This window comes from Mytilus galloprovincialis, chromosome 4, assembly GCF_965363235.1.
Source record: "Mytilus galloprovincialis chromosome 4, xbMytGall1.hap1.1, whole genome shotgun sequence".
Classification (NCBI taxonomy): domain Eukaryota; kingdom Metazoa; phylum Mollusca; class Bivalvia; order Mytilida; family Mytilidae; genus Mytilus; species Mytilus galloprovincialis.
Window position 1 is genome coordinate 80,539,439 of NC_134841.1, and position 27,997 is coordinate 80,567,435.

The 27,997-nt window shown below is 31.0% G+C and overlaps 1 protein-coding gene across 2 annotated transcripts in view; it reads right to left on the bottom strand.

The window, feature by feature from the left end:
* Nucleotides 1-27,997, bottom strand: part of LOC143073083 (tetratricopeptide repeat protein 37-like) — a 38,370-nt gene that overhangs the window by 2,942 nt on the left and 7,431 nt on the right. For both annotated transcript variants that reach the window (XM_076248352.1, XM_076248353.1), the window contains exons 5-34: nt 27,790-27,862; nt 26,299-26,424; nt 25,461-25,556; nt 24,863-24,977; nt 23,607-23,759; nt 22,793-22,894; nt 22,260-22,402; nt 18,212-18,286; nt 17,827-17,915; nt 17,236-17,368; nt 16,232-16,464; nt 15,932-16,039; nt 15,557-15,641; nt 15,057-15,088; nt 14,579-14,679; nt 13,880-13,982; nt 13,197-13,289; nt 12,568-12,654; nt 12,078-12,289; nt 11,477-11,538; nt 10,695-10,751; nt 9,288-9,356; nt 8,723-8,801; nt 8,192-8,329; nt 7,920-8,013; nt 4,550-4,615; nt 4,030-4,157; nt 1,416-1,539; nt 845-1,013; nt 45-218 (exon numbers count right to left, since the gene is read on the bottom strand). In XM_076248352.1, coding sequence (XP_076104467.1) covers nt 45-218; nt 845-1,013; nt 1,416-1,539; nt 4,030-4,157; nt 4,550-4,615; nt 7,920-8,013; nt 8,192-8,329; nt 8,723-8,801; nt 9,288-9,356; nt 10,695-10,751; nt 11,477-11,538; nt 12,078-12,289; nt 12,568-12,654; nt 13,197-13,289; nt 13,880-13,982; nt 14,579-14,679; nt 15,057-15,088; nt 15,557-15,641; nt 15,932-16,039; nt 16,232-16,464; nt 17,236-17,368; nt 17,827-17,915; nt 18,212-18,286; nt 22,260-22,402; nt 22,793-22,894; nt 23,607-23,759; nt 24,863-24,977; nt 25,461-25,556; nt 26,299-26,424; nt 27,790-27,862 — 3,319 coding nt within the window. The remainder of the gene's footprint in view (nt 1-44; nt 219-844; nt 1,014-1,415; nt 1,540-4,029; nt 4,158-4,549; nt 4,616-7,919; nt 8,014-8,191; nt 8,330-8,722; nt 8,802-9,287; nt 9,357-10,694; nt 10,752-11,476; nt 11,539-12,077; nt 12,290-12,567; nt 12,655-13,196; nt 13,290-13,879; nt 13,983-14,578; nt 14,680-15,056; nt 15,089-15,556; nt 15,642-15,931; nt 16,040-16,231; nt 16,465-17,235; nt 17,369-17,826; nt 17,916-18,211; nt 18,287-22,259; nt 22,403-22,792; nt 22,895-23,606; nt 23,760-24,862; nt 24,978-25,460; nt 25,557-26,298; nt 26,425-27,789; nt 27,863-27,997) is intronic.

The following is a 27,997-nucleotide window of genomic DNA, read 5'->3' on the forward strand; positions in this document are numbered from 1 at the left end:
AAATGTTGATGCACAAAGTACAGTTTTTGAGTCAAAATACTTACATGCATTAATGGATTAAGTCTGTATGCACACTCTGCACAGCTTGCTGCAGCAGATGCTGAGGATTCTGGGAAGTTTCTGAACAATAACCTTGACAACAGTTTCCACAGTGACGACTGAATAGGGTTCTTGTGAATACATTGCTGAATATATGTTTTAGCTCCTTTATGATTGTTCTAAAAAAATGTTAAGATATACAGCCAGGTTGAAGTTACTTTTACTGTTTTTGATGCCCATGCATTACAAAAGGTGCATTTTATATTGTCAAGGTGAATGAGGTCAATAATGAATCAATAGTCAATCAAGTTTTATGAATATTTAAAATTGAGAATGGAAATGGGGAACATATCTACTTCCCCATGTTTTTGGTGGACAGCTGTGCCATTGCCTATCATACCACAACTTTACTTTTTATCCTGATGGCTTCTGAATTCAGAATTAAGTTTCCCTAAGAATGGACCTGAACTTATTCAAATGCAATACAATTTCTTATGTAACTTCTGAATTGATGATGTCTGCCATCAATTCTAACTGATGACGTCTGCCATCAATTCTAACTGATAATTACACTCATTGGCAACAACATTGGGAAAAAGCAGTCAATGTTTCCAGAATATCTTTAAATGTCTTTTCGAACACTGTATTCTTGGGCATATGAGCATTACCCTAGTTATTTATACCAGTACTGCATTTGAGGAATTGCTTCCATCATTTTGGTATCTGACAGTGGCAACTCTTTGAGATGCAATTACTGTAGCGTTATATTGTAATATTATATGATTCTTATTAATCTGAATTTTACCTCTAACAAACAATGTGATATAGTCATTAAATGAGACACATCTACATCTGTATCTCCATGACTGAAGAGTTCCTGTAGGACAGCCATTGTTAATGTACTATCAGATAAGGTTATACCAAGAGCACAGAGTGACTTCAAACCATTCACAGAGGCTGGTGTTAATTGGGAACTGAAATATAAGCCAAAATTTTGACACATTTAAAAATATCAAACAAATAATTGTATGCTTTAAGCTTTTAAAAAATCTTTTGAAAGTATACACGATATATTAAACTGTATTATTGTTATAAAAAACAGTTTGTGTTAAAATTCAACAAATGTAGTTATGATGAATAAACTACACAGATTTCAAATTAAAACCTTTAATTGCTTTATTAATGATGCTCATCTAAAAGTAACTTGTCTCTAACATTCAGTTGGTGTAGGAACTTGAGTTTATAAAATAAAATAACACTTGAAAGTTCAAAATGGTCTTTCATGGTCAAATTGCACACTCATAATTTTATCAAGATAGTAAGGAACACTCAAAACTATCCGATCAAAATCTTTAAAATTCTAGTGTCCAAAATACCTTTGAAGAAGTACTGCTTTAGCTCCATCAAGGTCTCCAAACTTATAAGCCACCATTCCTAGAGCTGTTAATACATGTGACTTTTCCTTGTCCCCTGTAACTAGCTCAGATGCTTCTTGGTAAGCTTTAGGTAAAAATATGATTTTGTGATTATAAAAATATCTTTGATTGCATTGTGTCAATATAGAGACAATTGGATGCAACTTTCTAAAATAGATTGGGATAAGGTAAATGCCAAAATTACAAATACACAAATTACAAAAATATTGACAGCAAATTGCTTGGTATAATTCCTTGAATTTTTAGCTCACCTGGCCCACAGGGCCAAGTGAGCTCTTCCCATCACTTTGCGTCCAGCGTCAGGCGTCCGGCGTCGTCCGTCGTCGTTGTTAACTTTTACAAAAATCTTCTCCTCTGAAACTACGGGGCCAAATTTTACCAAACTTGGCCACAATCATCATTGGGGTATCTAGTTTAAAAAATGTGTCCGGTGACCCGGTCAACCAACCAAGATGGCCGCCATGGCTAAAAATAGAACATAGGGGTAAAATGCAGTTTTTGGCTTATAACTCAAAAACCAAAGAATTTAGAGCAAATCTGACATGGGGTAAAATTGTTTATCAGGTCCAGATCTATCTGCCCTGAAATTTTCAGATGAATCGGACAACCCGTTGTTGGGTTGCTGCCCCTGAATTGGTAATTTTATGGAAATTTTACTGTTTTGGTTTATTATCTTGAATATTATTATAGATAGAGATAAACTGTAAACAGCAATAATGTTCAGCAAAGTAAGATTTACAAATAAGTCAACATGACCAAAATGGTCAGTTGACCCCTTTAGGAGTTATTGCCCTTTATAGTCAATTTTTAACCATTTTTCGTAAATCTTAGTAATCTTTTACAAAAATCTTCTCCCCTGAAACTACTGGGCCAAATTAATCCAAACTTGGCCACAATCATCATTGGGGTATCTAGTTTAAAAAATGTGTGGCGTGACCCGGTCAACCAACCAAGATGGCCACCATGGCTAAAAATAGAACATAGGGGGTAAAATGCAGTTTTTGGCTTATAACTCAAAAACCAAAGCATTTAGAGCAAATCTAACATGGATAAAATTGTTCATCAGGTCAAGATCTATTTGCCCTTAAATTTTCAGCTTTATTGGACAGCCCGTTGTTGGGTTGCTGCCCCTGAATTGGTAATTTTATGGAAATTTTACTGTTTTGGGTTATTATCTTGAATATTATTATAGAGATAAACTGTAAACAGCAATAATGTTCAGCAAAGTAAGATTTACAAATAAGTCAACATGACTGTAATGGTCAGTTCACCCTTTTATGAGTTATTGCCCTTTATAGCCAATTTTTAACCATTTTTCGTAAATCTTGGTAATCTTTTACAAAAAATCTTCTACTCTGAAACTACTGGGTTAAATAATCCAAACTTGGTCACAATCATTTTTGGGGTATTTAGTTTAAAAAATGTGTCCGGTGACCCGGCCATCCAATCAAGATGGCCGCCACGGCTAAAAATAGAACATAGGGGTAAAATGCAGTTTTTGGCTTATAACTCAAAAACCAAAGCATTTAGAGCAAATCTGACTGGAGTGAAATTGTTTATCAGGTCAAGATCTATCTGCCCTTAAATTTTCAGATGAATCGGACAACCCGTTGTTGGGTTGCTGCCCCTAAATTGGTAATTTTATGGAAATTTTGCTGTTTTTGGTTATTATCTTGAATACTATTATAGATAGAGAAGATAAACTTTAAACAGCAATAATGTACATCAAAGTAAGATTTACAAATAAGTCAACATGACTGAAATGGTCAATTGACCCCCTAAGGAGTTATTGTCCTTTATAGTCAAAGTTTAACAATTTTCATAAAATTTGTAAATTTTTACTAACATTTTCCACTGAAACTACTGGGCCAAGTTCATTATAGATAGAGATAATTGTAAGCAGCAAGAATGTTCAGTAAAGTAAGATGTACAAACACATCACCATCACCAAAACACAATTTTGTCATGAATCTATCTGCTTCTTTTGTTTAATATTCATATATACCAAGGTGAGTGATACAGGCTCTTTAGAGCCTCTAGTTTTTTATCTATTAGCATACATTCAGCAAATTCCCATCTTACCTTTGAAATTCTGTTTTTCCAAGACTATCAGTGGGATCTAAATTTCTAAAAACTATCTGGCTTTTCTTTTTCAATGATTTTATAAATACAACAATACTTATATTCATATTTTTCAATAAACATAAATTAATGCACTGGTTTTGGCTAGTAACATTTAAATATGTCAAATTTTTTTTTATTTGATCTGTTATTTGTTTCTGTCATTTTAAAGAAAAATGTTTTTTTTTGTTCTGGCATTAGTAAACAGATCCAGCTATTTTTTGTTTCCATAACTTAAAAGTCTTCATAAAAATGAGAGTGTATGATATTTTACCAATATCTTACTTCTAAAAATACAAACAAATGATATAAAACATAAATTCCTTCTTACAGACCTTAAACTTTTTCTAACATGTATTTAAAACTTAAAATAAAATTTCATAACTTTTCAAATTCATCCTTTTTGCAATGAGTGTAACTGTTGTACAATTACCTTGATAGCTTTCTTTGTATTTTCCAGATTTGTAGCAGGCGTAACCAAGACTACAAAGGTCATTGAAGGTTGTTGGCATGTCAATTTTATCATACTGCACCATAGCTTCATCATACTGCTGCAGCTGACTGTAAAAACAATTTAAAATCTTTATACATACATCTGTGTAATCTTAAATTCAAACTCACCATGTACAATCATTTTCTAAAATAACTCGATATAAAAACTAATAACTTACAAAAGAAATGTTTGTGTGATTGAGAGTGGTTCTTTTAAGTTCAGAGGGCATCATATTGAACATTTCCATTCTGATCATAAATGACTGCCTAATTATGCATCCAACATAGCCTAACATTATTATAAACTACTATGCAGGCGAAGTCAAGACAACTTTTTTCTTATACTGAGGTCCCTCAGTGCAGCAGTTTATTTGTATAAATCACAACTGATTAATGCAATTGTTCTAAGGTAAATAAAATCAATATTTATTTATTAGATGGTTTATTGGAAATTTACTTACCATAAAACTCTAGCTAAGTTCATTCTAACTTTAGCAGGTTCTTTACAGCTACTTAAATCTATTGCACTGAAAGAATAATATTACATATTTAACACATATTAAGTTTACTTTAATAGTTCAGTCATAATATTTCATGTACATTCTGAAAAGTGGGTCAATTCGAGGAGGGTGCTATCAATCTGTACTCAGTCTTTACTCTTTTGGTATCGTTGGGTGCTTTATAATTCAAGTATTCTTTAATTCATTTGCCAATAGAAAAGATGGTCTATTTGGTATCACCAGAAATATAAACTTAGTTCATCTAGAAAACCCTCAAACATGCCCAGGTGCAAAACAGTTACAAGCTCTAAAAGTTAAACATTTGATTAACAGTCCATATTCTAATTAAAAACCAATTGTTCAAAGAACAATTGAAGGTCTTTCAACTAATAAAGATCTCTTTTGATATGAAAGTATGAAAATTCAGTTGAAAATGTCAGTTCCTATGGCTTTATGATGTATAAAAATGAATTTAGAGCAAAGGTCAAAATCTAGAACGTCCAATTAACCTTTGACCTTGACCTCAATTTCAAGGTCATAGACTAAACATCTCGAATCAAAAGACACTAGTTCCTTAATATGTATAGTTCATGAGTAATATCACTTTACGCATAATTCTAAATATAAGAGGGTCGAAAACTCCCATTTATTGTTTAGCACCCTTGCAACCAAAATTTATAAGTTACGACATGTCGCAACTAACAATTTAGGAAAAATAATTTGTCGATATCTTGTAAGGTTAATGAAAATAAGTGAAAATAAGCCAAAATCAAAATTTAGAATTTGACCTTGACCTTTGACCTTGACCTAATTTTCATTTTTTTGGACCAAGGATCTTAAATCAAAAGACCCTAGGTCTCTATCACTTATGGTTTACCAGTTAGAAATGCATATCACTTATATCATATAGAAAAGGGGGGATAACTCTCATATGGAGTCTCCGGATAGCTTTGGTCAAAATAAAACAGAACATCCTGAGGATATAACGAGCAATTTGGAAAAATAAATTTGTCGGTTTCTTATACGGTTGCGAAGCCTTAGAGATAACAAGGAAAACAGTGTTCGGGGAGATAACTCTTATTTGGGAAAGTATCTGGTTAAGCAGAGTTGGTTTCAAAAGCGTATAAACTGTTCGATATCATATTCCAAAAATCTAAGCGACATCTTGCGAAACAGAAAAACAGCGAAGGTAAAAAAAGTTGGCGGAAGAAAAAAAAAAATAATAATAATTAAAAACCAATTGTTCAGAGAACAATTGAAGGTCTTTCCACAAGTAAAGATCTTTTTTATTATCAAAATATTAAAAATCAATCTAAAATGTCAGTTCCTATGACTTTATAATGTATAAATATGAATTTAAAGCAAAGGTCAAAATCTAGAACGTCCTATTAACCTTTGACCTTGACATCAATTTCAAGGTCACCAACAAAGGACCTCAAATAAAAAGACCCTAGGTCTGTAATATGTATGGTTAATGAGTTATATTACTTTAGGCATGATTTTAAATATAAGATGGGCGAAAACTCTCATTTATTGTTTACGCACCCTTCCAACCAAAATTTATAAGATACAACATGTCGCAACTCACAATTTAGTAAAAATAATTTGTCAATATCTTTCACGGTTGTTGAAAATAAGAGAAAATAAGCCAAAATCAAAATTTAGAATATGACCTTGACCTTTGACCTTGACCTTATTTTCATTTTTTTGGACCAAGGAACTTAAATCCAAAGACCCTAGGTCTATATCACTGATGGTTTACCAGTTAGAAACGCATATCACTTATATCAAATGCATAAGGGGAAATAACTCTTATATGGAGTCTCCGGATAGCTTCGGTCCAAATGAATATCCTAATCCTGAAGAAGTAACGAGCAATTTGGTAAAATAAATTTGTCGTAATCTTTTACGGTTACGAAGGAGTAGTGGCCACAAGAAAAACAGTGTTTGGGGAGATAACTCTTACAACGTAAAGTATTTTGTTACGCAGTTGTAAATTTTTAAAGCGTATAAACTATACGACATCATATTCCAAATATCTAAGCGACATCTTTTGAAACATCAATACTACGCAAGAAAAAAATTTAGGCGGAAGAAAAAAAAAAAAAAAAATAATAATCAGAACAAATTCAATAGGTCTTTCCACGGAAAAGTGGAAAGACCTAATAATAATAATAATAATCAGAACAAAACCTATAGGTCTTTCAACGAAAGGTTGAAAGACCTAATAAACAGCATAACCAGTTGTGTATAAGAAATGAATCATGTATTGATGTAGCAAACAATATTGATATTGTTATTACAAAACCTAAACCATAATTCTTGTCTGCTTACTTTTATCTAAGACATAGTACTTTATTTAATGCCACTTTATCTCACAAATATGTTGATATGTCTTGTCTATATGGTATTTTTTGTATTTTACAATGACATGTTTAGCAAATTGTGACAGTATCAGAGATTTTTTATTTTCCTTGCAAGTTATAGTCTGTAATTTGTTTTGTTGCAGTGTACTTTAATGCATAGCTGTAACATTTAAGAACTTGCATTGAGATACGAACTTTTTTTCCTTGTTGAGGGCTGCAATGTAATTTGAAGAAGAAAAGTAGCAGGCCACCCATTATGGTGCTATATATATGGTAAATGCAGGGATTTAAAAGTCAAACCCCCCCAAGGGTGACTGGGGAATAGAAATATGGTCACTTGGTCTTCTTCCGACCGCCAGTAAAACGCTTGCCGAAGTGGGGCGTCCGTTTGGCTGTGCGGGATGTATCAAGTTCACAGTCACGTCCGGTCAGATTGGGGACGTTAAATCCGATGCCTCGTGTAAGGAGAGTGCCACGCTCTTTGCACGTTAAGAACCCTTGCAACAACTCTTTGAGGGGTCTGTAGGTGGCCTGTTGAAAGGCAAAATTTCTGTCCTTATCCAATATACCCTCATTTTCCAGTGGCAGTCCAAATTTCCCTGACCATCATCCCAGACCTACCTATAGTATTTATTGTGAACTTGTTCTCGTCCTGAATATGCATGAAATATTTGCCACTGGACATTAAGCAACCAACAATCAATCAATCAATTAAAAGTCAAACTCCTAGCTATACCAAGTTTTTATCCCTCCCTACTCCCTTTCTAAATCCTTGGTCCACATCTGCCAAGTACCATTTATAAATTCACGGTTAAAAGTCAGAGGTAATATAACAATCCTATGATGCATGCCTTTCAAAAGAAACTAGAATAGTTATCCTAAATTTATGGTATTTACAGATAGTTACATCAAGAATGATAACATTTTAATCATTATACAAACATAGAAAACTTTAATACACACACCTTTTAAAGGCCTGAACAGCTGATCTGAACAATCCTTGCTGTTCCAGTAACAAACCATACATGTTATAAGCTGTAGCATTTGTCTTAATACGATCTAAAACCAAGAAAATAAGATACATTTCAATTTTAGTTTGATTTAGTTTCTATAAAGATGAAATGTAGTTAAACCATGTTGAACAAAAATATCAACACAGATTTAGTCTTGTGTATTATCTATATACGGTACATGAAAGATGTAAAAAGAAAATTAGTATAAATAATAGAAATTTTACCTAAATATTTGCCAAGACCAGTTGATGCAGCAGGGATGGCAGCCATTTGTTTAATGGAGTACTGATACAGATCTGTGTTATGTTTAGATTCATCCTGTAACATGGCACACACCAAACTTCCATAACCGCTGGCACCTTCTACCTATTAACAGAAAGTTATTTACTACTAAAATAATAAGAATCAATGACAGTAACAAGAGCATGGTAAACTATATTATTTTTGTGAGCCATTTACATATGCCACTTTTACAAGTTGAAAACGGGTATCTTCTTTTAAATGAACACATTAATAAAGTGAGAAATCTAGGAAATAAACAATATGATGTCAGCCAGTAAGGATTAAGCACAGAAATTTCTTATTTGTAAATTCATATATTTCAATAAAACTTAACTGTATAGGGTGCAACTATTATTTTTTGTTGAATTTTTGTGATGGCTAATAATGATACGTTTTTTATTTGTATTCTTGTTTGTTGGCTTTATCACCCTTTCACTCTTCAGTAAAATATTTGTGTTAAGATTGAAAGTAACCTACATGGGTAGCCAGTTCTGTTGTATGTCTAAACAAATCCATTGCATCTTCATCACCAACAGTCTCAGCAATCAATGCCTGAAATATACATCAGATTGCACAGTCTGAGCAGTCAATTGCAATAGATTTCAAAATGTGGTTTGGTCAGGCCTGAATCAAATCTATAACCCCCTGCACGCAAATTAACCATATATTTCATAGTTCAATTTAAATTTAAAGTGCATACTTTTTCCGCAAAAAATATGTCTGTTTTTAGAGGAATTAGAAAACAAAGAGATTTTGTTAAACAATGCAGTTTTTAATCGGAAAACAATTTTATCTATTGCATCTAAGATATAAAGGCCATTAATAAAACAGAGTAGAGTGGATACTTTTTATAATAAAACATATTTTTTTGTTTTTTTAAAGTAACACATGATTATTGCATTCTGTTAATCAAATGGGTTATTTGGAGTAGGTCACAGTGACCTTAAGTTGTTAACTTTTGTGTCATTTGGTCTCTGGTGGAGAGTTGTCTTTTTAGCAATCATACCACATCTTCTTATATTTATATAACTATAATACCTGTCCAATCCATGCTGCAACATATGTTGGTTCAAGACGTTGTGCCATCTTGAAAGCTTCATGTGCTAGCTGAAAAATGAAACAGTTTTTAGTGTTTATATTGTTCAAGATAGAGACATTTAAGGGCATATGATACAGTTACAGGGGAGGTAATGACGTTTCTAACGTAATTTGTTATTTTCGCGAAGTCAAACTATGACTTATCGGGACAAGATTCACTTTTGAACTGATTTTTATCATTCAATTTTATTTAACTTGAAAAGAAGTTCATGGACCCCCCTTTTTTAAAATGCCATTTGGTTTGATTACGCGAGAAGATTATGTGTGCCAATTTTCATGAAAAGTAAATAGTGCAATTTTTTGAAATTTAATAAATATACAGTAAAAAACGATGTTTTTTTCTACATTCATGAACATTTGACAAATATGAGTTATTTCTGAATAAAAAATTTATAAATTTTGAGGATACTTATAAAATAATGAAATTACACATTATTTCACAAACAACAATTTGTGTTTATCTTTTAAAACAAATAGTTGTCTTTTTTTCGAAAGGGAAAATACAGCCACAAATCCGAATTTTGAACAAATATACAAAATTTCGACCACATTTTACTAAAAAAGTAGCACATGAAGGTATATTTTTTATTACATATTTGATTTAATCAGGTAAAAAATAGTCTATTTGGAAATTTTTATCAAAATGTAAATACGGCATCAAAACTGTATCATATGCCCTTAAAGGCCACAACTCTGGCATTATTTATCTCTGATTACCAAAGAAAGAGAAATGGAAATACACAGAGTCACAAAATAAATTAGACAGTTGATTTGATTGAATGAATTGTTTCATTTTGACATGTCTGGTTCACCTTAAACTAACCCAAGTTCAGGAATTATTGCTGAGTTTTTATTAGTGTTAATAATGTGACTCCCTGGGTATAGCACTTATAAGAACTTGCATTCTGATATCTTGGACATATATCAGTATGTACTTCTACTAAAATTGCAATAATCAAATTTGCATTTTAATTCATTCTTCAAAAATTGCAATAAGACAAGAAAATTTATTTTAAGTCGGGTTGTAGAGCTTTTTGCCGACATTATGAATTTCCATTGAAATGAGATATGCACATGTTTATCTAACTGTATACCAAATACCACTGACTCGCTTAGCTTAGGTTCTCTTACACTGATAAAACCACAAACACAAAAAAAAATCTTGATGCCACTATCAACAATGCTGTTGACACCAGAAACAGAACTCCTAAATTTCATTTCTCAGACTTTGTAGTTTGGGGAAAAAGTGTTGTTTCTAGAAGTAACTTTCCACTAATTTTAACTAAAAGTCTATAAGGAATACAGGGATCTCTTAGTATCCAGGCTGCAGATAATTTTCAAACTCACATGTATATTTTCATTGGTAAGGTACAATGTTGCCAGATTTGTCCATGCTATGTGGTTCTGAAAAATATAATAATAATTTAAAAAGATTACCAGATAATGGAAAAGTATGAAAGAGGGTTATATTATAAAGTTCATATTGATTTCAGCTACTGTCCATTGGTGTTTATACTAGAGACATTTGTATATTATATACATGTTCTTATATTTATACAACTTTAATACCTGTCCAATGTTCATGTATATGTACCAAGTTGTACTTTTAATAAAAAAAATACCTATCTATCTATCTATACAGCCCTTTTTAACCTTAAACTGGTGAGAAATAAGTTCGTCATACATATAACAGGCATAAACATTTTTGAAAAACCCAACTTTAAATTCAGTGAGGCATCGTTTGAAAAGGGATTAGTTTACAACAAACTGAATTTTAGTTGATGGCTGATACTATTGTGATTAAACAAGTGTCAGGGAACGAAGGGGGTCTTATTGGGGGGTTCTGATCCCAGAATCCTGCTTACTGTTTTATCAGATTCCCAAATCCAGCTTACAATATGTATGTAAGCAATTCTCATTTTTTTTGTAATGCGTGTCCTGCTATACTTCATTTCCCGATTTCACGGTACAATAATTTAACTTGCATGTGTCACACTTACAAAAAAATCGGCAATCCTGTGTCATGCTTAGACCCCAATAAGACCCACAATAAAGAAAATTAGCTGGTAAATGTTTTTGATATCATAGTCTTTGTAAAATCTAACTTACAAAATATAAATAGTACTTACACTAGCCTCTGCTTTGATAGACTGGATAAAACAATGCTGTGCTAGGGTAGGGTTGTTCACTCCTGGAGAAGAATATCAGTAAAACTTAACTTTATAAGGTATACAGATTTAATTCAAATATATTTCAATTTAACGTAACTTAATAATTATAACTTAAGATCTCAAAGTAAATTCACCTATAATAAGTTGCAAATCATCTCATTTACCAATCCCAATGTGTCATTTCTGAAACCTGTAGATTCAATTTTAATATTTTTCTGGATTATAGCTTCACATTGCCAATGAGACATCTTTCCACAATCTCTGAATTTGTCCATTCCAATGAGATCATGTTGAAAAAACTATATTATCATCTCAAATCATATGTAACTTTCTAATATTTTGGATTCATTTATTTTTCGTTGATTCCAATTTGGTGTATGAGTAAAATTGTACTTTTATGGGTGTATGATTTTCATTGTTTTCAAAGTTCCCATACCAGCCTTTAAAAAAATTGCACTCCTTTGAACTTTTAAATTTGTGGTTTATTTATCCAACACAATCCATGAAAATTGATATCCCACTTATAACCCTGAATCACCAGTAAAACTTAAACCCAAACCTTTGGAGGAAGCTACAACACCCAGTGCATTCCAGTGTAGATGGTTGCTACTATCTAAAGACAATGCTTTCTTCAATGAATTGACAGACTTCCCTGCTACTGTTGTCATGGCTTCAGAGGGACAATTCTGTGATTGGTGGAAAAGGTTAAAACCAAGGTCATGCCAAAGAGAGGCACACTCAGGCAGAATTTTCAAAGCTCTACCATAACATCTGAAAAATGTGCATACATATCATCAGAAGTATTTAAGAATTTTATTTTCTAAATATTGGAATGGTTTCCCTTGTAATGTTTGAATCTATCTATGAAAAAATATCTAGTTCTAAATTTAGATATATATATGTATTTATATAAAGCTTGAGTTTAGTCCATTCATTCCTTTATACAAAATAATTCATTAAATGTTATATTTGTATTTAATTTTCATGTATCATTGATGTATGGTACCTAACTCTTTCAAACATTCTAATCAAAGCTAAAGGGATGTTACCTAGCCCCTAGCTCTAGTGTTTGTATAATTGATAACACTGTTGATTCCTGATCACTTTTCTCTAGCAACTTCTTTGGTACTTCCATGCTATAGTAAATAAATAAGCAATGATCAGTTAATAAAATTAATCATTACATCTTATTTAATAAATCAAATAATTGTAATATATTTAAGCAACACAGCTTTTTTTCAAAAACAAGCCGAATTGATTCACAAATAAAAGATTGTATATTGTCAGACATTTTTTTTTAATACTGGCCACAAAAAGATGATTATGTTATAAATATGAATCAGGTTGCATTAGGTCATTATTATTAGTCCGTTCACACCCACATGTTTCAAAACTATTTTTGCACTAATTCAAAACTTAACATAAAAGGGCAAACATTTGTGAATTATAAGCAGCATGACTTATTTGAAATTTAAAATGATTAAGACATCTGCTTTACCATACAAGTTTGTTCAAAACTGTTACATTTTTGATGTTTTTGATAATGATTTTTTACTTTGATTTTATGTACAATTTAAGAGTGAAGTACATAGTTATTTCCTGTTTGAATTGATTAATTGCAGTTTTTTTATAATACATTTAGTTTTGAGTATAGTTATTTTAAAAGTCTATGTTTTACCTGAAAGTCTCTTTGGCCATATGATGTGTTATTGTACAAGCATCTCCCATAAACTTCCATAAACAGGACAAGTCTGGTCTATGTGTCGCTGCTCTAAATATACAAGAAATACATTGTTATTTTAAAGGGGTTCTTTAAAATAAAAATACAGCTAGGCGTAACCAAAACTAGCTTTTAGCAGGTAAAGATCTATCACAAAGCCATTTGAAAATGGGTAAACATTTATATTGAAGAAGGATACATTTGACATTGAATCAACTTGATTGTTCACTGAACCTATGGTATATGGCAATAATTTATCTATAAAAGAATTGAAATAAATTCATCAAATAGATATAAGAAGATGTGGTATGAGTGCCAGTGAGACAACTCTTTATTATAGGTTAAAGTACGGTCTTCAACACAGAGCCTTGGCTCACACCGAACAGCAAGCTATAGGGCTCCAAAAAATAACTACTGGAAAACCAATCAAACGTGAAAACCAACGGTCTAATCTATATAAAAATTGAGAAACAAGAAATACTTATGAACCACATCAACAAACAACAACCATTGAACAACAGGTTCCTGACTTAAGACAGAGGCAAACAAATGCAGTGGGTTTAAACGATTTAATATGTACTAACCTTCACCCTTACCTGAAACAATAGTGTAACATCACAAAATAATATATGCATACATACCTTGTTAGATAAACCAAAGCCTCCTGACAATCATCCCTGGCTTTTCCATTAAAAAACAGTTCAAGGTGATGGTTAGCTAAAAGTAGATACGTCTCTCCAATTCCTGAAACATAATCAGTGAGAATTGCAGAGAAATGTTCCAAGAATGTGTGTTGTTAACCTGATCTTTTTTTAACAAAAGTATTTTAAGTTTTATAGATAATTTGGGGTATTGCAAGACATCATGTGGTCTTTGTGAATGATCTTACAGTAACTTTAAAGTATTTCCTCTTTTTTTTTATCTTTGGGTCACCTTACTTTATGTTGTTTTTCTCTAATGATAACAGTCTGTCCTATGTCATGAGTTTTATTGACTGGAATTCATAATCAAACATAGCATTCATGCAGTTTTCAAAATACAATGTTCAATGATAAATACGATGCACTGGCTAAACTATAGCATATACACAACTCAGTTCACAATTATAGTTATATGGATTATTATTGTCCTATTTTGATTTTATTAAGTATCTATATTTTGGTTCACTAATAAGTTAAGACTGTAAGCAATTTTTATCTTGACCTAACATAACATTTCTTTCTCATTTGGAATTATTTTTAAAAATGTCTATTTTTAAGTTTTCTTACATTAACTGGTAGCTGAAAAATCAATTTCAGAAATCAAGAGACTTTAACTATTCATACGTAGGGGTATCATACCTTTGAGAGCAGGAACATATTCAGGATCTCTACTGAGGATCAATTTGAATTCATCTATAGCTTCTGTAAACATCCCTAATGTCTGTTTAATGGCTGCAATACTAAAGAGGTATTAACTGTTAATACATGTATGTAATTCAAAACAAGAATGAAGGCAATATATAAAATGCCTATAATTGTTTACATCCACTTTATTTGAAAGTTGTCTCAGTGGCAATCATACCACATCTCCTTATTTTTATACTGTCTAAGAATTCCTATCTGGCATGATGTATTAAAAATCTGGATCATATTCAAGATTTTCATTATGTGAATGTTATACGTTTTTCAATGACTATATTTTCATTTATCAGTAACTTAAATATTCTGTGTATAGTTTTGTTGACTGATATTATATACTAATAAATAATTTGTGTGATACTATTATCAGACATTATTAATGTTTTTTTTAATTGTGAGGGATAAAGATTGTACTTACTGGTAAAGGCAATAAATAGAATCTGGATCAAGCTGAAAGTAAATTACACTATTATATGACATTCTTCTTTTGCTTTGGAAACAAAGCCATGTTCTTATTTCAATAGGGTACATGTGTTTGAGGTCACAATTAAAATTACAATGCTACAACAATTGATAAAAACAAGAGAGCAAAATGAAAAATGTTGCTCAAACAAAATATAATCATTCTCAAATGGGGAGATAATTTTGACAAGGTAGAATCCTGACTGACTATTGCTTGCTCTGTATAAAGATATCGACAATAGTGCATCATTTTTTATTAAAAACATTTCTGGTGGGGTTTGTTTCTCTGACTATAGTTTTCTGTGTTGTGTTTTCTATACTGTTTTTTAAGATCAATTTGGTAGTTTTTTCTCTCTTAAAGTCAAAGATACAATCTACTGATGTTCATTTAACTTCATTGTTCAATTGAATGAAAGTTATAGCATAACTTGATAGACAATAATAAAGTTCTCATACCTCAGAAGCTTTAGTGAAAGCTTTCAATGCTGCTGTATAACTGCCTCTGTGATAGTAAGCCTCTGCTAAACACTCCCATACATGGCTGAAAATAATAAGAAAAAGGAATCAAGTTCAAATGAATGAGCTATACAGGATATCAAATCATCATAAAAACCAAGCTGGAAACGTCATCAATGTCATCTATTGATTTTAAAAATTAGAATTTGGGGCCCCCAAAACTTTGCTTTCACCAGGATCTTTAAGAATGAGAGGGTTCTGGAAGTAATGCAGTCATCTGAGTGCACAAAAATTAATGTATTTACAAATATCTTTAAAAATATAAGAACCTCAGAAGTAAAGGATTCATAAGGATCTTTTTTTTTAAACACCTACTTATCTTTAGGATCTCCTCTTAAGGCTGCCTGGAAACTGGTCACAGCTGAGTTAGCACTGTCATGCTTCACCTGGTACAATCCTAGTCTTAGCCACGCCCACTTTCCACTGAAAGAAAAAAATATATATATTCTTATACAATAGTTTGTTAAAATCAGTCATAATATCTCATACAATGTACACATAAAGTAATGCTATAAATAACAAAAATTCTATAACAATTTTTTTTTTGCTGAATATACAAATGGAGGACCTTGTATAAAATTGTATAGTTTTAGATACTTTGATTAAATAACTTACCATCCAGCACTGGCTTTTGAAGTCACAGACAATAGCAGTTTATATGCTTCTTCTTCCTGATCTGCTGAATTAAGTAAATCACAGAGGGCAGCACCTGCTTCGTCACATCTAGTGTCAAGGTCAAAAGCTTTCTGATAGCATTTTCTAGCCCTTGTTTCATCATGTTGGACATTCAATGAGAAATGTCCCAGATATAAAAATGTGTCTGAATTGTATGGGTCCAATTTTGCTGACTAAAAATAAAAGAAAAAAAATCTTTCAAAAAAATAAAAAATATATCATCTATCCACTTCAATATTTTTAAACAGAACATAAATTAAGACACCCAATATGATGGGGTGGTCAGAGGTAAGGGAATCTAATACCCCTGACCACTCGTTCTATATAGCACCAATGTACATAATTTGCATGTTAATCCATATAAATTTTAAAATATTAAAAAAGGCAATAAGTTCATACATGCTGCATACAAAGATTATCTAAAAGTTTGAAAACAATACAAAGAAAAGGTAGATGAACATCTTACAATAAGTCACATCATATAGCATGCAAGTAAAAGCCTTGCAAAAACAATCAAAACTTTATTGGTAATTATCATTTGCCGAGAGAAACTTGTAAGTAGAAAAATGAACTTGATAAGCAAATGGATATTAAAAATCATTTCAAACCAATAGAAATTGACCTGTTTTCATTGAATTTTACAGAAAGTAAAATGATTAAATCTGTGCTATTTGTCTGTCATGAAAAGATTCCATCAATTTGTAAATTTTCAACAAATAGATGTAATTCCTATAAAATTGTTTATCAAAGCTATGATTCAGGGTCAATAATTCCATATTTGATTTCTTAGCTTGAAAATGGAGTCATAATTGGGACTATTCCAACATACACTATTTGTCCCTGAAATATTACATAAAAGATAACCCTTTTCAATTATAAAACCATTTAGACAGTAGAATAGGTTTGCCTTAAGCAATAAACATATATAAAACAATTGGCTTTACCTTTAGCAATGACATGTAGCAAGTTTCAATGTCTGTCTTCTCTTTACTGCACTTATATTTCTCCCATAATGCCTTAGCATACCAAAACATTGACCAGCTGTTATTAGGAACTGTTTCAATACTGGTTTTTAATCTATAAAATATTCATTAAGGTTAACAAAAAATAAAATAATCAAGAATTAATTAATTGAAGGTAAAATGTTTGTTAAAAAAATGCAGATTAAAGGTTTATTACTATCATACAATGTGTATGTAATACATCCTATAGTTTGAATCTACTATGATGTTAATCAGAGTTCATCAGTAAATACTTTCCTGATATTAGGAGTTTACAACAGGTACTTTTTGTTTCTCAACAATAAAACTGAAAATAAATAATTATAAATAAAAGAAGAATGTATCCATGGGACACAGATGCCACACAACCACAGAAATTTGAACTTGATCTGTGTTTGGTGGTTATAAGCATTGTGTATAAGTTTCATATCATTTGGTTGAGGTAAACATAAGCTAGAGAATGGAGACAATCTTTGGGACATACAGAGAGACAAGGGTAAAACTTAATTGTCCACAATAATATTAAATACAAACTTGACTACAGCATCTTCATAGTTGTTTTTATGGTACAATAAACATCCACTTAATGCTATCATCTCAGGACTTTCACCATGAATGCACTTCTACGAAGAAAATAGGTCAAAGACAAGTAATTATGTTCTTAAAAATGTTAATTAACTGTTTACTGCAAGGAGTACAACTCTAGGAAAAAATATGAAAATGCAAAGTCACACTAATTCAAAGTCTTACAACTCCAAACAACATTTCCAATTTTATATAAATAATTTGGTAACTAACCATAACCTTAATTATACTATTTTCCAAATATTCAATATACTTTAAAGGAAAAATCGAAAGTAATCCCATCAAAGATGGGGCTTGTCTAATAAGGGAAATTCATTTCAAACAACAAACATACCTCGCAGTTATCTAGATCGTTCAACTTCAGGTAAATCTGACCTTTCAATAAATCGGTAGGAACGTCATCGGATATCTGAAAAAGTTAAACTAAATACAATTTCTCTATGTATCTGTAAGTATTGGGTATTTCTTCCATATATTTTGCTCTTTGTGATTTTACTTTGACACTACAATTCAATGCCTAGTGAGTGTTTTATGCACATTACAACTGCCAAGGTAATTGGGAGGGTTGAGCACCCACAAACTAGTTAAATTGTATTGTTCTTTATGTGTCAGTCTCAAACCAGGAATGTGCAAACTAGTGCTTGTCATATTTGTTTTACGTCCATCGATGAAGAAAAACAGTTCAAAGACACAATTCATATTGTTTTATCTTCACTAACAAAATAATAACAACAAGAATATATCCATAGTACACAGATGCCCCACTCACACTATCATTTTCAATGTTAAGTGAACCGTGAATTGGGGTAAAAACTCTAATTTGGTATTAAAAAATTGAAAGGGTATACTATATCATAAGGAACTTGTGAACTAAGTTTCAAGTTGATTGGACTTCCAACTTCAACAAAAACTGTCTTGTCCAAAAACTTAAACCAAACAAATATTCATCTGATCCTGAGTCAATTAGTTTTACAGCAAAGTAAAATATATATTATGTATGTTACGTTTGATATCTTATGATTGTAAATTATCAGTTTATTGATTATATAAATGTAGGAAAACAAATGTTGCAACTGCCCAGAGGCAAAGCTAATATTAAATGTTTTTGAGTGTTTTTTTAAGGTTGAATTTGATATTTTATTGCAATACTCTCCATACTCTGGAGATGGCATCTCAACAGTTAGTTAATTAACACTTGTATATCAATCAGTCTTTATAATCTGGTTGTGGAAATGCATGTAGAAACATAAAATTTGTTAGCCAGTTACCAATCTACTTTATAATTTATAAAATGGGTACAAGTCATTAAATCTAGACATATGAGCCTTATTGCCTTCTTGTAATTGAGATGTATCAATATTCTTTAAACTATTACAGGTGCGGTATTGGACTACACCTAACTTATTTGCTTTGAGCATATAAAGATATTGGCGTTATATATCAATGGCCATGCTATTCATTGATTTACAGGGTGATAGTCAAGTTATCCAGATAGTGCCTTGTTAACCTTCTTTTGTTTTTATTAAAGTGAAATTTTCACCAAAAAATATGACGAGAAACAATGTCAACACAGAGCTGTGGCCTGGACATCAGAACCCCCAGATGCATTGCCATTGCCTCTACAATACATAACTTTAGGAAAGCGAAATTATTACTTGAGAAAGCCTTAACAAATCTCTTACATGGGTGAATTTAGTATCAAATGACTGCAATTAACAAACTTTTAAGTAATCTTTTTTTAATAAACTGTTAATCCTTATATAACAAATCATTGAAATGATTGCTATTGAATACTTATCTTGTCAAATATATGTTGAAATATAAATATTATCAATATTTAATGAACATCAAAAATCAAGGAAGATAACCCAAATCATTTCTTGTACAGGTAAGTAAATAAATTAAATATCAAACAATACCTTAATGAAATTTTATTCTCATTAATTTATCAACCTAATTTCATTCATCATAAGATTTTTAATAGTTTTCATTAATACAAAAACATGTATTCTGACATTTATTGAAATAAAAGTGTTTCACTGTGTGCAAATAACCCTATTTTGGACAACACATTTTTAATGAAAATTTTCCTGAATCTTTTTCTTGTCCAAATTGAATTATTTGTTTTCATTAAATACAGAAATATTTTCAGATTCTTATAATAATTATGAATATGTTTTTAATGAATATGTTTAAGAAAATCACTGTTAATTAATTTCAATATATTATATTAACACAAATAATGCTTTCTTAGAAAAAGACATGTCATAAAAATATTTCACAATTGTCGTATAACAACTTGTAGATATACATGAATTTAATGATCTTTAATATTAAAATTGTCATCAAAATCAGACCTCAAATTAGTTTTTTGACAATGTTCAATAAAAGATTTTTTAAAAGAAAAAACAAGAATGTGGTCATAGTAAACGGATGTCCCACTCGCTCTATCATTTACTATGTTCAGTGGACCATGAAATCGGGGTAAAAAATCTAATTTGGCATTTAAATTAGAAAGATCATATCATAGGGAATCTCTGCTCTAAGTTTCAAGTTGATTGGACTTTAACTTCATCAATAAATTACCTTGACCAAAAACTTTAACATGAAAATCACAGATCAGTGGACAGTTAAATTCGGGTCAAAATTTAATTTGGCATTAAAATCAGAAAGTTCATATCATAGGGAACATGTGTACTAAGTTTCAAGTTGATTGGACTGCAACTTTATCAAAAACTACCTTGACCAAAAACTTTAACCTGCAGCAGGACAGACGAACGAACAGACTAACCGATGCATAGACCAACAAACATAATGCCCCTCTACTATCGTAGGTGGGGCATAATAAAGGAATTTCAGAAATAAGAATCATGTTTGACCTAAGATTGTAGTACTTATAGATTATCATTAGTAATCTTAACAAGACAGATTTTTTTGCTGGAGCCAGAAAAGTGAGAAAAGCAATCAAATTGAGATGATCAATGATAATCTTTTTATTGATATTTTATGTATGACAACGCTGTAAATGTCCCTGACAACAGTACATCTTGCCTTAAATTATCATTGGTTATCTCAATGAGATTGTTTTTCAGCTAGAGCCAGTAAAGCAATCGAGTTGAAATGGTTAATCATTTCATCAATATTTTACCTATTTTACCTATGAAGACGTTGTTATTTTCATTGACGACCCACTTGCCCCCTTAGTTTCTAGCGATAATTTTTCATATTATTGATTCCGCTGAGAAAGTAAATTATCAGTCAGGAAGATCAATGGAAAATTTTGTAAAATAGTGATAATTTTTCATAGTCAGTAAGATCAAAGGAAAATTTCATAAAATAGCAATAATGTAATAAATATATGATATCACAAAATTTGAATGATACAAAAAAAAAGAAAAAAAAATTTGCATAGAAATGGATGGATAGCCCATGATAAGGAGAAACTCTAATGCAACAACTTTGTAACGTTCATTTTGATTGGATAACTTCACTTATTTACATGGCATCAATTGACAATTGATGCTATGGAACGTACGTGCAAGCGCAGACGGCATATGACAGATTAAAAAATACATGTTTTAACGTTGTTTAATGTCAGTTTCATTAGAATGGAGATAACAATATTGTATTTTAAGCTCCGACGGCATCAATTGGGAATTTGATGGTCGCAAATACCTGTTTACCATCTCCGCTAATGCGTCGCCAGTAAACTTAATTTGCGACCATCAAATCCCCAATTGATGCTGTCGAAGCTTAAAATACAATACAGTTATCTCCTAAATGGATGTATCTTACACAACTATGAACATCATTTGGCAATTAAGCATATCATTTTATTTTGAAGTAAAAAAATTAAATCCAAATTGGTGAAATTAAAATGTATATGAAATATTTTTCCTTAAAATTATTTTTTTTGGGGGTTTGGAAATCTCATTTGATGGGTTATCTGATTTAAACATACTTTTATAAATTGACACTTGGATGGAGAGTTGTCTCATTAGCACTCATAACACATTTTCCAATATCCACTTAAACCTATGGAAGGTAGACATTTTCTGATGCACCAATAACTAAACCCAAACCCAAAACAGCAATGGGTTTTAAAACTGAAATAATTTTGGCAAATAGCAGTAACTTACTTGAACCTGAGAAAATAACTTTATTATCATTAATGTTTACCCCTAAGCTCTTATCATTAAGATGAACACCTTTATAGCTTGCTGTTCGGTGAGAGCCAAGGCTTCCTGCTGATGACCTACTTTGACCTATAACGGTTTACTTTTACAAATTATCACTTGGATGGAGAGTTATCTCATTGGCACTCATATCACATCTTCTTATATCTATATACAACCTTTTTTACATGTGTAAATAATGGTGACCTGTTGAATGATTTCCAGTGCTGACTGTAGAGATGTATCTGTTCCTATCCCATACAACATCTCTGCTAGTAATACCATAACATCATTAGTTATTGACCCTGCAATTGTCAAAACTCTATCTTTCCTTTCAAGAGTCTTCAAGCCTATAATATAAAACATTTTAGTTGAAATCTTACAAATGTATGTAAATTTTAAAGGAAAAGAAATAAAACGACTACTAAAAATTATACAAAATAAAAATGAATCCAGATGAAAAATATGTTTCATTGAATGGAAATTGTTTCAAAGATTTGGAAGTTCAATTTCTTTTTTCATTGGGTATATTATTGCTGAAAAGCAGTCCTTATAACTCTGCATGCTATGACTACTAAAACATGCAGTTGTAAACCACTCATCTTCTATAGCTTTTAATTTATCAGTCTGGTTTTATTGTTAGTAGTGGGAAAAAATACTCATATTTAATATTTATAAAAATCAAAATAAATTTTGTAAAATTTTGATAAATAAAAATAATTTATTTTTGAGATACTTACACATCTTGAAGGATTTTTCTGCTCCACTGAAGTCATGTAGTTGTTTTAGTGTCAGGCCATGGTAATACTGTATACAAGGAATTTTTGGAAGCTGATCAATGGCTACAATGACGAACAATTTAAAAAAATATATATCTTTTTCTCAACTACGTAAATGTGAAGAAATTTTAAGTATATGCATGATACTTTTATACATTTTGAGGATGTAGATTTTTGGTAAACAGAAAATAGAATTATTGAAGGAACTGTAAATATGTCCCAATTTTTTTGTTGAATGTTATGAGATCAAGTTAGGATGTTAGAGTTTTCGTATGAATCATTTCACATTTTTTTTCATCCAAGGGCCCATTATAGCTAATTTATTGTTGAAGTATTGCTAAATATTGGTGTCCAATGTCCATAATTTCATGTATAGTGGTGTACATTCTTGTCCCCTGGTTTGTGGGGGATACTTGTCGTACTAGCTATAATACCACATCATCTCATATTGATAAGGAAGGCAAGCCTTCCACACATCTGATAAATTTTCAAAAGATTCAATTTACTAGAATACATTTTTATTTTGTAATAAATGTCATAACACTGTAACTGCAGGTGGTGAACAACAATAAAAGTCATGTTTCTTTGCTTTTGTTTTTTTCCAGTTAATGTAACAATTTCATTTTATAATTTCATTCATTAAATCATAAAATACCAATGGAAATGCCCTGTCATTGAATTCAGACAGACTAGATACAAAATTTATGAAAATTATTGCTTGTGATCGTATCTTTTTATTGTTGTTATATATTGGCTTTAAATCCAAACATTTTACCTCTAGAAAGACAATCCCTGGCATCTATAAATTTCTTGTTACACAACTGTACATAACCTTGACCTGCTAACAAGTAACTGCTGTCTGGAGCTAGCTTGAATATGGTACTGATATAATCATCCATAGAGGGATGTAACACTGGAAACTTTTCTCCTACAAAAACAAGAATGTGTCCATAGTAAACGGATGCCCCAATCACAGTATCATTTTCTATGTTCATTGGACGGTGAAATTGAGGTAAAATCTCTTATTTGGCATTAAAATTAGGAAGATCTTATCCCAAGGAACATGTGTACAAGTTTCAAGTTGATTGGACTTCAACTTCATCAAAAACTACCTTGACCAACTTAAAACTAAAGCCGGACGGACGAACAAACAAACAGACAGATGAAATTTGCACAGACCAGAAAACATAATGCTCATAAATGGGGCATAAAAATCAGAACTTATATCAAAGAACATTTAAACATCCTTTCAATCAATGAGGGTCTGTATGGACGTCATTTATTTTTTCATTCTTTAATTTTTATGCCTTTTTTCAATTTTTTCTCCATTTTTGCCATTATTATCTATTCCTTTCATTAAACACCCCATTATTCCTCGTTTCTTTATCATTTTTGTAAATTTTTGTCTTTTCTTTTCTTGTTTTACTTTTACAATGCACTTTCTGTCCATTATTTTTAGCAGTAAAAATTAGGAAATATTTACATATTTTTAAATATCATTTACATATTGGAAGCAACCAAATAGGAATAAACTCAGGCATGATTTGCAAATGACTTTAATATAAACCCTGGTTATTGGTTGCAGAAAATATTCATCACATAGATATTTTCATAAGATATATCTACAAAATCCTTTTCATGGTGTCTGAAGACTATAAATTTATCAACACTACTCAATTCCAGAAACATTTCTGAAATCATAAAGTGGCTGTCCAAAAAAAGTCAGTTTCAACTTTAGCAATAAGCAACCATTATAACTGAACTGCTGAAACACGATTTCTGGCTAGACAGTGACTATGCTGTGTGAATACTTACATATTAAATATTATATTTAATACATTTTACCTCATGAAGACATTACCACTAAATCAGTAGTATGATTATTGTGTTGAATATTGAAATTTTAATTTCTCATCAAATTGTCACATCTAATCTTTACAAAACAGATAGTCCATTAAAAGTAACCTTTTCTCATAATTACATAGCTAGTCAATTAAACAGCATTGGATTTATTTATACTTCTGTACCTACCAATATGTTTATCCATTGCCATGACAACCAGTATCTCTGTAGGATACGAAATATTGGGGAACTTTAACTGCAGAGTTTTACACTTAAACTCCAGCTTGCTACCAACATACAGCATCTACAAAGTTAAATATCAGAGGTAAAAATAACTTCATTTAGTTCAGTCATATTATCAAAGCCATAATTCTTTTAAACTATACTACAGTCAAGAATTGTTAGTCTGTCCTTTTGCAAAGTACAGATATTGAGGGTGTAAACTCTAATAATAATTGTTATCGACTAAAAGACTGTTTTTCTCAATATTTTAATTTGAGAAAGAGTTTTTTGGGGGTTTTTTGTTCTATTTTATAGCATTATTATAGGCTATCCATCATTATGAAAGCTACTTTTTATTTGCTAAAGAATATGTTCACAAAAATCTAGAAAATATTGAAAAAGATTGCAATCAAGTATTGTAAGAAGGACTTAAACATGGAAATGAGTACTTTTTTTTGTAGTAATTTTGAATCTTCATATATAAAAGTTTCAAGTCAAATCTGCTACCTCAGAATTTTTCTTTCTACAATAACCCTTTAAACAATAGTAATGTTGATTTACTTACCTGCAGCAGACATCTGACATAAAACTTGACCACTAACATAGTGTCTGCAAACTGTACAGGATCCAACTCAAATAAACTGTCACATGTAGATATGTACTACAAAATACAGATCACAATCACCTATTACAGTTGTGTAGCTTTACAACACAAACATGGTCTCTTAATGTTTTTATACTTATAGAATTATTCAATGGCAAATCTTTTTCTATTGTTGTATACTGTCTGCTTTTTAAAACTGTTGCATTTGTATTTGAAAATATTAATGGTAGTTATGTGTGTAGCGTACAATCTTTGGAAATACTTAAAATACTCAAAGGGAAAGCTTTGAACTAGTTTTTAGTGTGTTAGTAATTACACTTAGGTACCTTGTAGTTTTGGTTTTTTTGCAAGTTTGTTTTTGTGTGCTTAGTGCCTATCTGATGAATCAAGCCTTTTTTTATAGTGTTTGTAACTGGGTTGAGCACTTACAAACATGTTTATCCAGCCATACATTTGTACTTCAGGAGTCAGTAATCAAGTGATTTTCATTGTTTACAGTTATAAATACAGGTCATATTTTGTTTTTTCTCAAAAGGTTCATATATTTTCATCCTGGGGTCTTTTATTGCTTACTTAATGATATGAGATTTGTTCATGGTAAAAGACCATACATATCCCTATAATTTACATCCTTGTCCTTTAATCTCCAGTGGAAAGTGGTCTCATTGGCAATTATACCAAATCTTCTTATTCTTATTTACATCTTAATTGGGGAAATAAAAACATACTCTGATAAAAATGGTATCACTTCAAATTAATTCTTAAATAAAAAATAAAAAAATTCTAAAATTATACATACCAATTTTTTCCATTCTTCTGACAAAGATTTTTCATTCCTCAATATCTCTTCTAATTTGTACATATATTTCTCCTTCTTGTCTTCATTTTTCTCTTCTTTAACAAGATTCTCATAAATAGGTATAGCCTAAAAATATTACATTGGTTTCTATAGAACATTTACATAGTTGTCGTTGTACATGTAATAACACATGTAATATACAATTTCTTAAACTATTTTTCTGTTTATTCTTTTTCAATTCTAACTATTTATAAACAGTTGTGCATTGTAAGGCTAGGCAGTAATTTTATCAAAAGTTTCTTATCAATTCAATTGCCTTTTTTTTCTATCCATTTCCTGACATTTTCACAAAAATTGCATGTTTTTTCTTGCATACTAACTAATCAAATTTAAACTTTACTTTTAAGATTAAAAATATATACCAAACATCTGGCAAAAATAGTTCCATACTACATTATGTACTTAAAATAAAGAATGTAGATAGTCTTATAACAACAACACTTTAGGGACTGCTGCAGAAATTTATTGATCGACATGTTTCGGTGCCTAGGGCACCGTCATCAGGATAAAAACAATACATCATGCTGAAGTACAAAATCGGGTTGTAAAATTTAAACATCATAATGTTACAATGGTAAGTGACGTTATTAATAGCAACTGAAAGTGAAAGTGAAAGTTCATTGTAAGTATGTAAATAAACTATAAAAAGAAATTAAAATAATTTTTTTTTATTGTGAAAATGTTTGTTAAAATTATTCTGCCAACATGTGTTTGTCCTCTTGCATCGTGGAAAGAATAATACAATAAATTGTCAGGCTGTGTATAGACTGTATAGGTTGTGTGGTCTGAATGTTCTATTAACTTATTTCCCCAAAATAGACAACATTTTATCAGCAATTCCGTACCATTTCGACTGGCTTCCCTTGGCCAGAGGTACTGCTTCCAATAGCGTCAGGAATGCTATAAAATGTTTCGGTCGCCGAGAGTAAAGGACAAAGTATAAATATCACTAGTCTATGATTTTTAACTATGTGTTTCTTTATCAAACTATCGGGAATGGCCAGTAATCTGTAAAAGTGGTTGTATCTCGAGGGTTGTACATGTATGTTTGATTAACATATTTTCGGGAGCATCAGATTGAATTTGAAGAATACAAAATCGGGTGCATTTAATTTCAAATGAATTCTGTAAGAGAGAAATAATTTCCTATCACTTGTTTAGGGTTAAGATGGTCCGTTATTATCTATTTCTTTTCTTGTGGTTGATGGCAGCATTCTCTGAAGGTTCCTGTGGGTGCCTCAACAAAATATAACTTTGTTTACTCTGTGCGAATGGCTAGTATGATTAGCGCTGGTTGCAATAAAAATAGAGAAGTATACTAGAAAATTTAACTATTATAATAAGTGGCTGAGCTTTTTGATCACTTATGTGCACTGAATTGTTTTTCTCCTCTTATCTTTAATCTAAAGAACAATGTATGAAACATTTTACCATAGATATTGCTCCAATTTTCACATCTATATCTGCCAGTTTACTTAAAATATCATTTTTCTTGTCGTCATCACTGTAACATAAATATTCATTATATTAAACTATCCCTTCTCCAATGGATGAATAAAATACATTGTTTTGGACATGAGTTGGAAAACCCCTTACTTATCTTTCATTTATGAACCCCAGTACAAATTTTTGTTACTTT